Here is a 14,676-nt window from a genome sequence, read left to right as displayed (position 1 = left end):
ACCTCTAAGTAGGCGATATGAGACAGAATAGTTGGAGAATTTTTGAGTCTGTCCATATAGGACAAGTGTTTAAGGCCTATGATCCTCTTTGTGAGGTACTTTTGCAGCCTCTCCAGTTGTTGCAGGTGTCTAGCGAGGTACATGCCAAATGAGGCATTGTACTCTATGATTGGCCTAATGAGAGAAGAGTAGAGGGAAACAATGACCTCTTTTTTTCCTGGATGCAAAACCCTTAGTAATGAGATGTGCCACACAGAAGGGGTCCATATTATAAACATGAAAGTTGTAAACAGCAAATACATGTGCATGGACACATAAAGGTCGATGTACAAAAACAGCGAAATACGTAATCATGAAAATGAAAATGGTGAACGTATTTCGTCAACCAAAAGCACCATGCAGGTAAGCTCAAACTAAATTAAATTAACACACTTTTGCAGGGTGGCAAGCCCCCTTCCACCCCCCACACCCCCCTACTTAAATATACCAATTCCGAGATCACACTACAATGGGGAAAAGGATACATTTCCTCATCCCCATGATCGCCCTTGTTGGCCAAGCAAATACATTTGGCATTTTCATTTTCGATGATTTCATATTTCACTCTTTTTGTACATCGGCCATTATGTGTCGATGTAGATGTATTTGCTATTCTGAGCTTTCGTGTTTATAATATAGACCCCACAGAAGTACTTTCTGACCACAGTGGCAGTGTGGTGGTCAAAAGAGAGGTTGCTGTCAACCTGTGTTCCCAGATCTCTTTTAATGCCTTCTGTGTTCAATGGACTACCATCGATGTAGTTCATGGGAAGTGGGATTTTCCCACAGGGGATGACGGCACTTTTTTTGGCATTGAGCTTAAGACCATGGTTCTGACTTCAGTCATTGGTCTCAGTGAGGCCTTTCTGTAGGATGTCAACATCACTTGAGGAGTTAATAATGGCTCCCAACTTGCAATCATCTGCGAACTTTGTCAGCCAGAGTCCCTTCGTGTTGGACTGGACTTTTGAGAAGTAGATACCAAACAGGAGGACCCAGGACTGATCCTGTGGGACTCCATTCATGACTGGTCGGCAGTCTGACTTGGAGTCAGCTACTTTCACACCATGGGTTCTATCTGTGAGCCAGTTTGCAACCCACCTAGTGATATAGGGGTTGATGCCTAGCTTAGTGAGTTTTTCTATGATTCCTGAGTGGGGAATGGTATCAAAGGCCTTGGCCAGATCAAGGTAGGCTATATGAATCATCTTGCCTTCATCCACAGCTCTGGTGACTGACTCAAATAAGTCAACCAAGTTGAGCAGGCATGATCTACCCTTCACAAAACCAAACTGTGTGGGATCCAGAGTTTGGTGATTCTCTATATCCTTGTTTATTAGGTCCATGATGATGCGTTCCATAGCTTTGCATATCAGACTTGTCAGGCTAATGGGGCGATAGTTACCAGGGTCTATAGTTGCTCATTTGTGGAGAGGGATGACTATAGCAGTGCACCATTCAGTAGAGACAAAGCCTGAGGTGAGGCTGTGATTGAACAGGGAACACAGGTGAAGTGCCATTTCACTCTGTAATTTATGTAGAACACAGCCAGTGATGTTGTCAAGTCCCACAGATGCTGTATTCTTGGCCTTGGACAGTGCTGTTTTAACCTGTGCAGCAGTAATACTGGGTGCCTGGCAATCTACTGGTATTGTGATTGGTCCTTTGGGAGGAGGAGTAAAGTTGGAATTAATAGTATTCAATTACAATTAAATTAATTATTCATTTACTTAATTTCATTATGTATATGGGCACTGGGACTACTAAATCTGTGTTTTTATTTATTTTATTTAACATTTAACCAGGAAAGTCTGACATGGAACAAAACCAATTTTCAGCAGAGGCCTTGGGAGAAATTCTCCAGACGCATGTCTTTGTAACGTGGGAGGAAATCTGGGCACCCGTTGGAAACCCACACGAAAGCAGGGAGGACATGCAGACTCTGCACAAAAGGCACTCCAGCCGAGAATCAAACCAGAAAACCACTTGCTGTGAGGTGACAATGCTACCGCTGCACCACTGCGCCATCCTTTTAGCCTTGGAGAGTGCTAAGATGACCTATCTTGAGATAGTAGAGGAATGGTGGCAGATATACTTTGGGGGTGGCTGGGGAGGACAGGAAGATTAAGTTTACTCCAAATCTTTCAGCTAGCAGGTCAGCTACTACTTCCAGTTGAGTATGGGTGATCCACAACCAGTTCAGCTCAATGCTGCGTATTCCTTTTTAGTTTTTGGACATAATTAAAGAATGCCTTATAATTATCCTTAGCTAGGGGAAGCTATTTTAGCTTTGTAATGAGCTTTGGAAGACTTGACAAGATCTCTAATTTGTTCAAGCTAAAGAGGGATTTCTTCCTATGCCGAGCCAATTTCTTCTTGTTCTTGGAAAATAGTTTTTTCTCTTGTTGTATAGCCTGTTTATACTAGGGGTCCACTAGGGTGCCTTGTTTTTCCTTCAAGACTTGGTTTTAATCTAGTCAGGTACAGCCTGTACTATACAACTGCTTAAGCGGGACACCTCTGCGTAAGAGTCTGTGTTATCTGCATTCAAGGGGGCTTTGAAACTTCTTATATCATTAGTTAGTAGGAGGTAATTTATCTCTGAACAATTCATAAGCATTTTTGAGCTTGGTGGGATATCACGTCTTATAATTACATTGAACAAATTTGATTTATGGTCCGAACTTACCAGGGAGGACATCACATGGAGGAGGAGGTACAGTACTCTTGCATGTTAGTGAGTACTGTATCCAGGACATTTGAACCTCATAAAATATGAGTGGGCTGACTAGCTGTTCCACAGCATTTGAACTGACAAACTCCAAGAACCTCTGAGCCAGAATGTTTGTGGTTGTGTATGTTTCCCAGTCAATGGTAGTATAATTAAAATCACCCATGATTAAGGTTTTGGGATGTATGGCAAGTGACTCCATTACGTAAAGGTAAGCTTTATGCTTTTTGTATTTCATGGTGGGAGAGCTATGATGTAGTAACGGGCTTTGCCTGTAGTAAATGGGATATGGAGTAGCTCAAGAGTGTCATACTGTTTGATCAGTCTCGAGGTGTACTTATCCTTAATGAAGATGGTTACACCTCCTTCTTTGGTCCTTTCATTCTCAGTTTGTCATCAGAATGTATGGAAAGCATTGTAGCCCTGCATGGCCCAGGTGCTTTCTGTGCCTTTGAACCAAGTCTCAGTGTCTGCACAGATGTCAGCATCTTCCAAAGTGAGAAGTGCCTCCAGGGGGTGCAGATTCTTGTTTAGACTTCTAGCATTAAACAGCAGTACCCTGAGTTTATCTACAAAAGATTTTGTTATTTTTGGGAGGTTGGTTATTTTGACACTGCCTAAACAATGCACAACAGGGATGGCTAATGTCTTTGCTAGTATCTGAAAGCCTAGAGGAGACGGGTACAGGCCACATCTCTGGCAAATCTATATGGCCGGTTGACCATGTCTTCTCAGGCTGACAAATATTGGACCCCTTTGGGTTGAAACCAGAAGCTAAATCAATTGTTAAAGTTAATCATTTTTTGTTTGTACTGTGGCATCATCCTTGGAGAAAGAAGAATGCTGCTTAAGGCTAGGCTTATACCTGCCTGTGACACAATCTGAGAGCTCAGTCATGCCTCTCTTCATGTAGTCCAGTGAGGTACATCTCAAGTCATTCACCCCCAAATGGACTATGATGGAGTCATACTGGTACATGGGGTTTAGTGACTGGAGTGCTTGAGTGACTTGATGGATTCTGTCACCTGACAGTCATCTAACTGTAACCCGGTCCTTATCCAACCTGTTGAGGAGAACATTGGTGTCTAACACAATGGAGTCACCTATGACCAATACATTAGGTTTTCTAGTGTTATGCCTTATGGGTTTATTTTTTAGACACTGCTATTTATATTATTTGTTGTGGTTGTTTTTTGCATTGTTTGTAAGTGGCATCTGTTTGGGAGGCCTTTGATCTTTTGGTAAGTTACTAGTGAGTACCTCCACATATGTGCATTTGTGTGTCATATCCTTATTTAGTGTGGGAAGTGTGTGTGTGTGTGTGCTGACAACCTGCTTGGCATTCAATTTGTCCTTATATGAGAGTCGTTCCTCCAATTTCATAGTGTAACTACATCTCCCACATAAAGTATTTGTTTCTGGAGTAAGAGGTTGTTAGTACAAGGCACAATTGCTACATTGCCTTAGGATGCCCATCTCTATCAGGCTGGCCAGAGAAATGATGGGAAACTGGCCGTCCATAATAGCAGGCTCTTACTGAATGTTTTAGGGTAGACTTTATTTACGCAAAAGCGTAAAACCGCAAATAGATATGGATCGAACCATATGCATCGAAAGTGCAATGGAAATCTCCGTAGGTGGAGATTTCCATTTACATCAATGTAGTGCGATCTCGAGCCCTCCATGTGGGGCCCCCTGCCTACATCTTTTTTTTTTTTTTTTCTGTGCATTTTTTTCTTTATTAACTTTCGAACGTTTAAGAGTTTGATGCATATGTGTCGATCTTTATGCATTCAAACTTTTGAATATTCGAGTTAATAAAGTAGACCCAATGTTTTATTAGGGAAGGGATGGGGTTAATTTGATAGAACTGTGCTGGTAGTACTGAAGCTGCAAGAGGGACCTATACTTTGTGTAGGCAAAGGTTGATCAGTAAGTCAGCGCTGCTCGGTGAGCAACTGAGTTACTCCTAAAGCAGCAGAAAAACTTGGAAGGATTTCCCTAATAGCTGTTTAGGGAAAAATGAGCTTCTAGGCTTTTGCATCTATACAAGGTCACACTTTATATGTAAAAACACAACTAAAATTAGTAGCATCTCTGACAACCATACCTCCTTGTAACTGGCCAAGGATATACACTGACAGATGTGCAACAGTAAAAGCATCACACAGCAAACACCACAGTGACTTCTGTTAAAAAAAAATGTTTGTTTTCAGTTCTTACAGATGGACCAAATTTATCTAACTGACCTAGCTGAGGGTTTGGAAAGCAAAGGCCTTGACTTTTTTATTGAGAAAGGGGCTGCTGGTTATTCTGCAGTGGACAAATAATTGTCTGCATCTCCCACTATAATGACTATCAAGGAAAATTCTAAAATACCTGTAATTTAGATCAAAGATATAGTTTAATGGTGTTAAGGGTACAGGTCCTTTCTACTTGGATATTCCATGACTACTCACAAGAGCTTTGCTTTGCATAAAAAAATCAGAAGAAACTAACCTGACAAACAATAATATTTGATTATACCTTTCCTTAAGTCGTCAACATCATGAATACTATGAATTGACATTGTTTTAGACTCAAAAATCAACCTGTACACATTGGAATTATGAATGTGTAAAAATGTAAACAATAAGTTCCAAAAGCTACTTCAGCATTTTGTGTTCAGGTAAATGTGCCTTGCAGAGCTTTAGGCTTCACTACCCTGACTGTGTTTGCATACAATACCCATGAAGTGTCACAGAAGACGAAGAACTTGAGATAGTTAACTCACTCTGGTCCCTCACTGGAAGTTTAACAACAGAAGTCTTCCTTTTGATCTGAAGATGACCATTAGTATGAGACCCTACAAAGAAACTACCAGAACTTCTCTGTGGCAGAAAAGCCTCATTTTTGTAATCCCAGTAGCCCTTTGTCTCTTCCATATTATTATTATGTGGATGGTTCGTGGAGCTGTTATTAAAGATTTGAAGTGGACTCGTGGTTGCAGTTTCCTTTGGCTCGTAGCACTTGTTTGGTGTTTGTTGGTGCTTTCAAGTGCTTTCTGTTGTTTTTTATTCTTCCATATTAGAACATTACTATGTCAGCTAGCAAGGCTGGTGGCTATAACACATATCGCACAACTTCAGCCTGAGATTCTTCTGATTAGCACACACTGACTCAGTAGCTCTCTAATGATTTCTTACAGTGGTTTCTTCTTCTTCTTTCGGCTTTTCCCGGTTACGGGTCGCCACAGAGGATCAACTTGTCCGCTCATGATTGGCAGTGGAGTTTTACGTTGTTGAGTTGCCAACCCAGCGCCCAACCTTCCACAGAAGGCACACACATGCACGCACTCATGCCTAGGGCCAAATTTAGTGTCCAATCCACCTACAGCATGTCTTTGGGATGTGGGAGGAAACCGGAGCACCCGGAGGAAACCCACTTGACCACAGTGAGGACATGCAGACTCCACACAGAAGGCACCCCAGCTAAGGATCGATCCGGAGAATCTTTTGCTGTGAGGTGGCAATGCTAACCACTGCAGCCGCCCTCTTACAGTGGTTTCTCCATATCAGAAATGATGGCCTCCACTACTTCAAGGTAATGGGATGAGAATTTTCTCTTTTTGTGCATTCAGTTAGTGAGTCTGTTGACACAAGCCTCCAATGCACACATTTGCACTACTTCCATTAACAGATATACAATTTATGTCAACAATATATGCTGTATTCCAACATTTGCTGATGATTGTGTATGATGACATTTTTAGAAAGCCAAGATAAAATACAAATTATTATTTGGATAAATTACACAGACTGGTAACACATGATTCAGTGTTTAGAAATATGGAGTATTATATACTGGTTTAAAAATATATTTGCACAACTGCTACATATACATTCTTGTAGAGGTGGAAGAATATAAAGACCTTGAAATACTTGGCATTAATTATTTTAGTCTTGGAGAATACACAAATGTCACTATTAGATATACTATATTATGGTTAGGATTATACAATGAGCTACTGAATCAAGGGAGCATCAAGATCATATTAGTTTTGTTCACTGTAATAAGACTGATTACTGGATATGTTTGTTGTATATTTTCCATAAGTGATATCAACAAGTAGGAAAGAAATGCTAGAATGATTCAACCTTTAAAAAATAACAAATATTGAAATGTTAGCCATTTTAAAACTTTATTCTACTTACAATAGGGTGATACATGGTGATCTAATCTGGCACAGAAAATGTCTAAGGAGGAAATAATGCAGTGTTTCTTAGGAATGGATCTGCTAAGTCATAAAAAAAGGCATAAGAAACAATAACCTTTTCTTCCAAATGAAAGCATATAATACATCTGTTAAAATTGTCTTTTTTCATACTAGATTAACTGTTGGATTAGGACACTATTCCAAATAAAGTCTTTAGAGTATATAAATTAATTTATATCCACTCTAAATAATTACTAGTATTACTGCAAAAAATACTAGTGAGCTGACACACAGTCAGGTTAAGACATTAAACTTTTATTGTTTGGTAAGAACTTTCACAACACAAGGTTGCTTCTTAAGAAAATTAAAAATCACATTAAAAACACATATTATTACATCCAGTAAGCTGCAAGAAAGAATTAAAGATCAATTTAAAAAAATTTAAATTTAGCTGTGCATAATTACTAGACATGGTTCTCTGATCCACCAATCAGAGAAAGCTGTATAAATTCTTGTCCTTTTAGAATAGCAGCAAAAGATCTAATATCCAATCAATAAATAATGTTTTTGATTAAATGATTGGCTAGATCTGCCATAGGTAGATGTACCATACACAATATGATTGGCTGATCAACAACACACCTTAACAGGATGTAGTGCACTAGCCATCAAACAAGATCTTATCTATACTCACATAATAACAAGAAGCAATATCATTTCAATCATAACCATACTGGAATGCCTATACACAGTCATAAAAACATATTTTAGAACTAATTATCGGAGTCATATATTTGCCTTGTGTATAGAAATGTTGTGCAAAAACATAAGCAACAGATACTTTATGCTACTTTAATCAAAATACAAACACAAGTGTATTGTTTTAATACCACTCCTTTTACTAACCTCTCTCTCCCATGACTATCTTACTTAGGTAGCTAGAGTGCCTTCATTCATAACACAATAAAAGATACCCAAAAACATCTTAAGAAATATTATCTAATAAAACATCCTATTATAGCCTTTAAGGCAATGCCAACAAATAAGAACATAGAATTTCAGGAAAGCACCAATAAGAAATCTTTTCTGTGATTCACTGAGAAAATCTTTCTTCATCTGCTATTCGATGGTAAAACTTATTCTACTGTCTATGGACTTTAAAATGTATGTATCCAAGATGATGGCTCATTTATATAAAAACTAAGCAGTTAATCATACTTGTATTTAACCAAAATATACTTACGCTAATCTTATCTACACATATAGGCTTTCTACATAAATAAATCTCAAAAGGATTCATAATTATAGCCTGTCCCCAATAGCTGTCTTGTCCCCAGTAGTAAAGTGCCTCATTACCAAAGGCGTTTAAAATGCTCCAAAAAGTTATAAGATAAACAACCTTATCAATTCGATTAAAACAGTGACAGTAAATAAAGACAAGGAATTTGACTGATTAATGCTCTAGTAACATTGCAGTTTCAATCACTGAATATCTCATATATCCTGGAATAACTAAACAAAATTCTGTTCTATCAACTGGACTATGCAAGGGCGATGTATCAAATCAAAAATACACTTTAAAATAATAACTACTGACCATGTAACACATTTTAGATACCTCTTTGATAACTTCTCAACAAATTGTATGATCATTTTCAACTTTGCATAATTCTAAAGTAATGTTATATGGCCAATAGACATCAATTTTACATATATTCAGCCAAACGTTAGACTAGGTAGGTGATTGGTTTAAATTTTCATCTTCGACTTCTATTAGTTGCAGGACATACTCCAATCAAAACCTCCAATATGAGAAATCAGCCTATCACAACTCCATAGCATAGAAACATGTACTGTTGCAAATATGACTGACACAAAACATCATATTATATAATTATAATTGGAACACACAAAATGAAGACAAACACCTAATATACTAGAGCCTGTCACTGATAATTTCCTCGTTCCAGATGCTAAAGTTCCTCAATACCAAAGGCATTTAAAATGCTCCAAAAACTGTTTATAAGATGAACAGCCTTACCAGTTGAGACATCAACAACAAATGAAAACAAAAAATTTAATTAAAACTAAAATGTTACTAAGGCAATAATCAACAACTGGATGTGTCATATATCCTGGGCCGACTGAACAGAAGGCGGTTCTATCAATTAGATGGTTCAAGGGCAATCTATTGCACAAATCAAAAATAAACATCTATGTAGTAACTTCTGACCATGTTGCACCTTTTAGATACCTTTTTAATAGCTTCTCATCAGACTATTTTAATCACTTTCAACATTAAAGTCTAATGGTTTAATAATTCTGCAGGAGTATTATATAGTATATAAACACTAGTTTTACATATATTCAGCCAATCACTAGATTAAACAAGTGATTGGTTCAAAAAAGTTTTTTTACTATAAATTTCTATTGGTTGTAAAACATACTCCAATCAAATCCACTATTATGAGAAATCAGCCTGTCATGACAACCTAATTCTGTAACACAGAAACACGTACTCTTGCAAATACAACTAGCACAAAGCATCTCAACAGTGTTTAATTATAATTCAATCACACAAATCGGCGACAAACACCTCACCTCATAGCCATGAATATGAGGACAATTTCCATAATATCTTCCCTGCCAGCATAAAAAGCTACAGGGTATACTGAGCGGTCGAAACTTCAACAATTACGAAATTAAAACCATTAACCAACAATGGTGAGATGAAGAGTGGCTACAATATTATGCACCTACCAATTAAATTTATTTCTTTTTTTGGGGAAGTAACCCGTTAAATATCAAAAATGGGGAGACTATAATGTGCATACTGATTCACCAGAATTCCAACAATCTACAAATTCAAAGGCCGTCACCGTCACTTACAATAAAGTATAAACAAAATTAATCCGATACACCTACTAACATGTTTTAAATGTACAATCTAGATATCTAGTATCTCTCTAAAGGAAACCTACAGTATATGTATAAACATCTCCAAAATATGTAAACTATGGTAAACTACCATCTAAGCTCCTCATGTTCATCAGACTACAAGGTGTTCGCAGTAAGAGTTGACTTACTGAAGGCAATTAACACAATAACTATATCTCATACTTAGCAATCCATCATCTGGTCTCTCCTGATAATCCATTGATGCAGACCTTTTAAAAGGGAGCTTAAGTAACTATCTATAAAAGTGTCATCTTAACAAGTAATACAGTAGGAGACCTTGGCAATAATGCTAACACTATCATTCTACCAAGACATAAACCCTAAACAATAGAATGGACATTTTTCTCTCTTCAGCCTTCTTATACAGATGAACCCATAAATTAAACTGGCACAATAGCAAACGTATAAAGAAATATCTATCTCATTAAGCAGAAATGCCCTCTTCCATAATGGAGAATTAAAATAGCCTATGCAGAGTAATCTATGAGAATGAAATACTAAATGAAAACTTTTTTCAATCTAACAGATTATTAAATACCTTTGTAACAAGGAACATCTTTATTGAAATATCACTTATGGCTTAGGCAATCATAAGTTTATATAAATGAAAAGAAACCATACTGACATATTTTCATTTGCAAACATTATACATCACCTATAATCTTCTATATAGTCATTGCCAATCAAAAATTACATAGTTAATTAAATTCCTGCCTTCCAATAAATGGATTCCTCCTCCAAAACACTATTCTGCATGTGTTGCTCCCACTATTCCCATTTTTCTATGTAATTTGCTCCTACCCTTTTCTAAACATCCATCTTCCAGTTCTTGTATCTCTGTTACTACATTCACTACTTCTAGTACGATTGGTTTCGACTCTGATTTCCATTTTCTAGTAAGTACATTTTTGGTATCCACCAGAATTAAACTCAGCAAGGCCTTACTATGTCTAAGCAAGACCAATTCTGTATCACATCTCAAAAAAAAAAAGAAAAAAAAAGAAAAACATTTCTTTAGTTACACTAATTTGTTTACCTAATAATTCTGATAGATAGTCTGCAAGGAATTTTTAAAAGTCTTTCAACTCATTACACTCCCAAAAATATGTTGTCAGTTATGTTTTTCTTCCCCATCCCAACTCCTACATTTGCAATTCTACCAGAGCAAAAAATTTCTGCAGTCTGCTTGGGGTATAAAAATATCTATGCCAGCACTTCCAGGCAAAGATCATAAATCTTATAGACTGTGTTGCCTATTTGGGAGCCATACATATATCATTCCACTCAGTGGCGGCTGGTGACTTCAAATCAAAGGGGGGCTGCAGGAGATAGCTGAATGGGTGGGGTCAATTGGATGGGGTGTGGTCAACCAGAAAGGGGCAGGGCTATGCTCAAAACCACAACTGGAACTTTAATTATATATGGCTGTCCTGGGTGCCAAACCGTCATTACAAGAGTCCAATCAAGACAAAATGAAGTGTAGAAGAAAAAAATATTTCAGTGCATTGGCTAAGTGACAGCTTACTTAATATCTAGATGGAAACAGAAAGGTTGTGAGGCATGAAAAAATAAATTACTTTTTAAATACATTACTGGAATGCCAGTCAAAATCAAGTATAAAAAAAAACAAGCAGCACTCAATTCAAACCTCTTCTCCTTGCACTGCAGTTCTAATCATAATTTATATTCAGCTTTATAAAAGTACCAAGTAACATGTTGAAAGTAGCAATCTTTGTGATACTCTCACTTGTAAAAATGTTTCTTATTCAAAATAAGACCTGCTGCCTGATAACTATCTACTTGTTTCATGGGGTAAACACGATCAAAGTAAAAAATGAACAGCAAACAAGCTCAAGATAAATTGCTTAAAGGATAACTGCATAGGTTATGGACCACACATGATAGATTGGCATTCTGTTTAGTTTACGGGTAAAGCCTGCAAAGATGACTGCAAGTCTCCAACAAATGTAATGAGCTTCTGAAAATACTGCAATACTGTCCTTTATTACACATACTTGTCATATGCATTTCAATACCTGAGGCTTATACATTATCTAGTTATGTAAATATTCTCTGCATGGCAACAACAAAAAGGCTTTCAATGTTGGTAATTCTTTAACAGTATGCTTATTAAAGCTTACTTGCATCTTAAAATCTCAGACAAGCTTATCTGATGGTCATTAAAGCACTACTACTTAAACACAGAGCAACAGGGCACTGCAATAGCATTCATTTTCTAAATAATAATAAGCATAAATCAACAGTATAAAAATATGACAGAAAACCAGAACATTCTGCAATAAATGAAGGACAGATGAAAAGCCACTGTCGTACTTGTGTCGACCTTGGATGGGGGGATACTCTGCACACTTGCACTGCATAAATGCTCCTTGCCTTTTTTGGAAACATGCAGAGTCACTACATGGGGGAGTGAGGTGCAACAAGTATGTCATAATTTGAAATGTCTCTAGCTGACGGTGATGGCTCTAACACATTTGTCATACCTCTCAACCTCAGAGCAAGAAATCTGGACAAACCCATATATAGAAGTGGGACAAAGGCCCAAAAATAAGGACAATTTTTAAATATTGCTCTTACAAACTTAGAAAGATAATAGAATAATAGTAGGTCTTGCTTTAATATGAATTTTCTGAAGGGTATGAAATCTGAAACTCAAATGTCTGTCATTATTTTCTAACTTCAATCATTAATGATTTGCAACTAATCTGACAGAAATCCACAGTTTTATGAAAAAAACTGACCAAAAATGCGATGCAAAAATATAAAATTGCCACACAATACAGCTGGGAACCTGCCAAAGAAGGGACACTTTTTTAATATTAGCACTGGCAACTTGAGCAGTTGACAAAATAAAAGAATCTACATGCATTTTTGAAATAAAAGTCATCTTTATAACTCTTGATCATTACAGCTATTTATAATTGTAAACCCTCCACGTTTTCTTCCAAAATTGCCATTTTCCGGAGAGATTATTAAGGGAGAGCAACATTTTGAGTCAAAATTGGGAACAGTTAAGATGTCTGGATATTCCTAATTCTGTAAAGTGATTTATTTGCATGTACTTCTCAACCTCTTAATGCAGGAAATTTGCACAAGGCCAAATATATTGGGGGAACATACAAACAGTACTAAAAATTATTCTTGTATGAACTTAGTTGATAGAATAACAGGTCTTGCTTTAGCATGTATTTTTCTGAAGGTTTTGAAGGCTGTCATTATTTAGTGATGTCATTCCTAAATGATTTGCCAGAAAACCAAATTTTGAGGAACAAACCAAAAATAAAAAGCAAAAATGTGGACAGTTGAGAGGTATAATTCAGCCGGGGCTGTCTGAGTTTGCCGCCCTTCCCCCCTCACAAAATCGTGGTCAAATGGAACCTCCCCCCTGCAGCTAGTCCAATGTCCCATTACTTGGCTATTTTGACCCATTTACCATAAACACTGTAATGTGCATACTGCTTTACTTCTGTGATGATTTGGATTTCATTTGAAAATTTTATTTTGTATTTTACAGCACAAACACTAATAGACAATCTGCTAAACAAAGCAATGCAGTTTCACAATTAAAATACTTAGTATTAAAACTTCTCTGCCCTTGAATCTCACATTCATTGAAACAGCATTGAAACCCACATTCAAAGAAAATATATTTTGCCAGTGGCAGATAAAGATTAACTTTGGGCCGTTTTCAAATCATAGGCCCCTTGCACATGAAGCATGCTTGTGTTCTTTGATACACCTTCCTGACTGTATTAAATAATATTCCTTGTATAATATAGTACAGTTGTTAGAGGGCATTTTAATTTATTGTTTTGAACATTTTTCTAGTAAACAATGAAACAAAATGCATGCACCAATAATGACAAAACTGCCCAATTCAGAACATTTCCATCATAAAAGTCTACTCAAACTTCTACAATCCACCAGTATCAGTAAATATGCGCAATCTCTGGAGAAGTCAAACTCATCTAAATAATTCCACATTAAAAAGATCTGTAACTAATGAAGAGGTTGCTGCTAGCAAACAACTTTATATTTCATCTACAAATAAAGTACCTGTTCCCCTTGAGAAATAAAGTGCCTATGTTAAATTAAAAAAAAGATAAGCTAATAATTTTGCAATAGGGGATGGATGGCAAACTGATAACAGGTTCATAGTTACTACGTATCTTCGCCAAAAGGGACTGCAGCATCCACCCCCTTTACAACACAGTACAGTATCAGCAATGTATCTACATACTGTGGGAGTAGAACCCACAGCCTTCCGCATCAAAAGAAAAGTACACTACCTGCTGTGCTATTAACAATGCAAGCAGACTCAGCATAAGCAGCACTAAGCTTCTCTTCCCTGCAGCTCTCAGCTCCTTGTAAAATCTACTAGACACTCAGTTGTATCGCTCAACTTTACAGCACAAGAAATCTGGAAAAAGCCAAAATTTAAAGGGGGGGGGACCACTACCATCTTGGGATCCTTCAAACATGTAACTTTAAATTTGTCCTGCTAATTAGCACTAAGTGCTGAGTCAAGTTTTTTTTTTAAAAGCTGTGTTCTATGATTTTAATAATGCACTGAATTACCAGTGTCTTAGATAATTTTAGTAATAAAATGTATGATAGTAGGTTGCCTCCCAGTAAACAATATAATATGGACCTTTTCTGTTTTTTTTTACATTCACAGTTAAAGCTCTGTGCACTGTCTGAAAGATTAAAACAATACTGCATCAGTGTCATG

General features: G+C 37.0%; 1 protein-coding gene across 1 annotated transcript in view; it reads left to right on the top strand.

Annotated features, from left to right (window-relative positions):
* Positions 1-324: 324 nt before the first annotated feature.
* The window catches only part of LOC122810546 (lymphocyte antigen 75-like), a 98,482-nt gene continuing 84,130 nt past the window's right edge, over positions 325-14,676 (top strand). Inside the window, exon 1 of the mRNA XM_044082128.1 lies at positions 325-402. Coding sequence (XP_043938063.1) covers positions 325-402 — 78 coding nt within the window. The remainder of the gene's footprint in view (positions 403-14,676) is intronic.

The sequence above is a fragment of the Protopterus annectens genome, chromosome 9.part0 (assembly GCF_019279795.1).
Source record: "Protopterus annectens isolate FY-2018-M chromosome 9.part0, PAN1.0, whole genome shotgun sequence".
Lineage (NCBI taxonomy): Eukaryota > Metazoa > Chordata > Ceratodontiformes > Protopteridae > Protopterus > Protopterus annectens.
The sequence above is the reverse complement of the archived record's forward strand: the minus strand, read 5'-3'. Positions and strand labels throughout refer to the sequence as shown.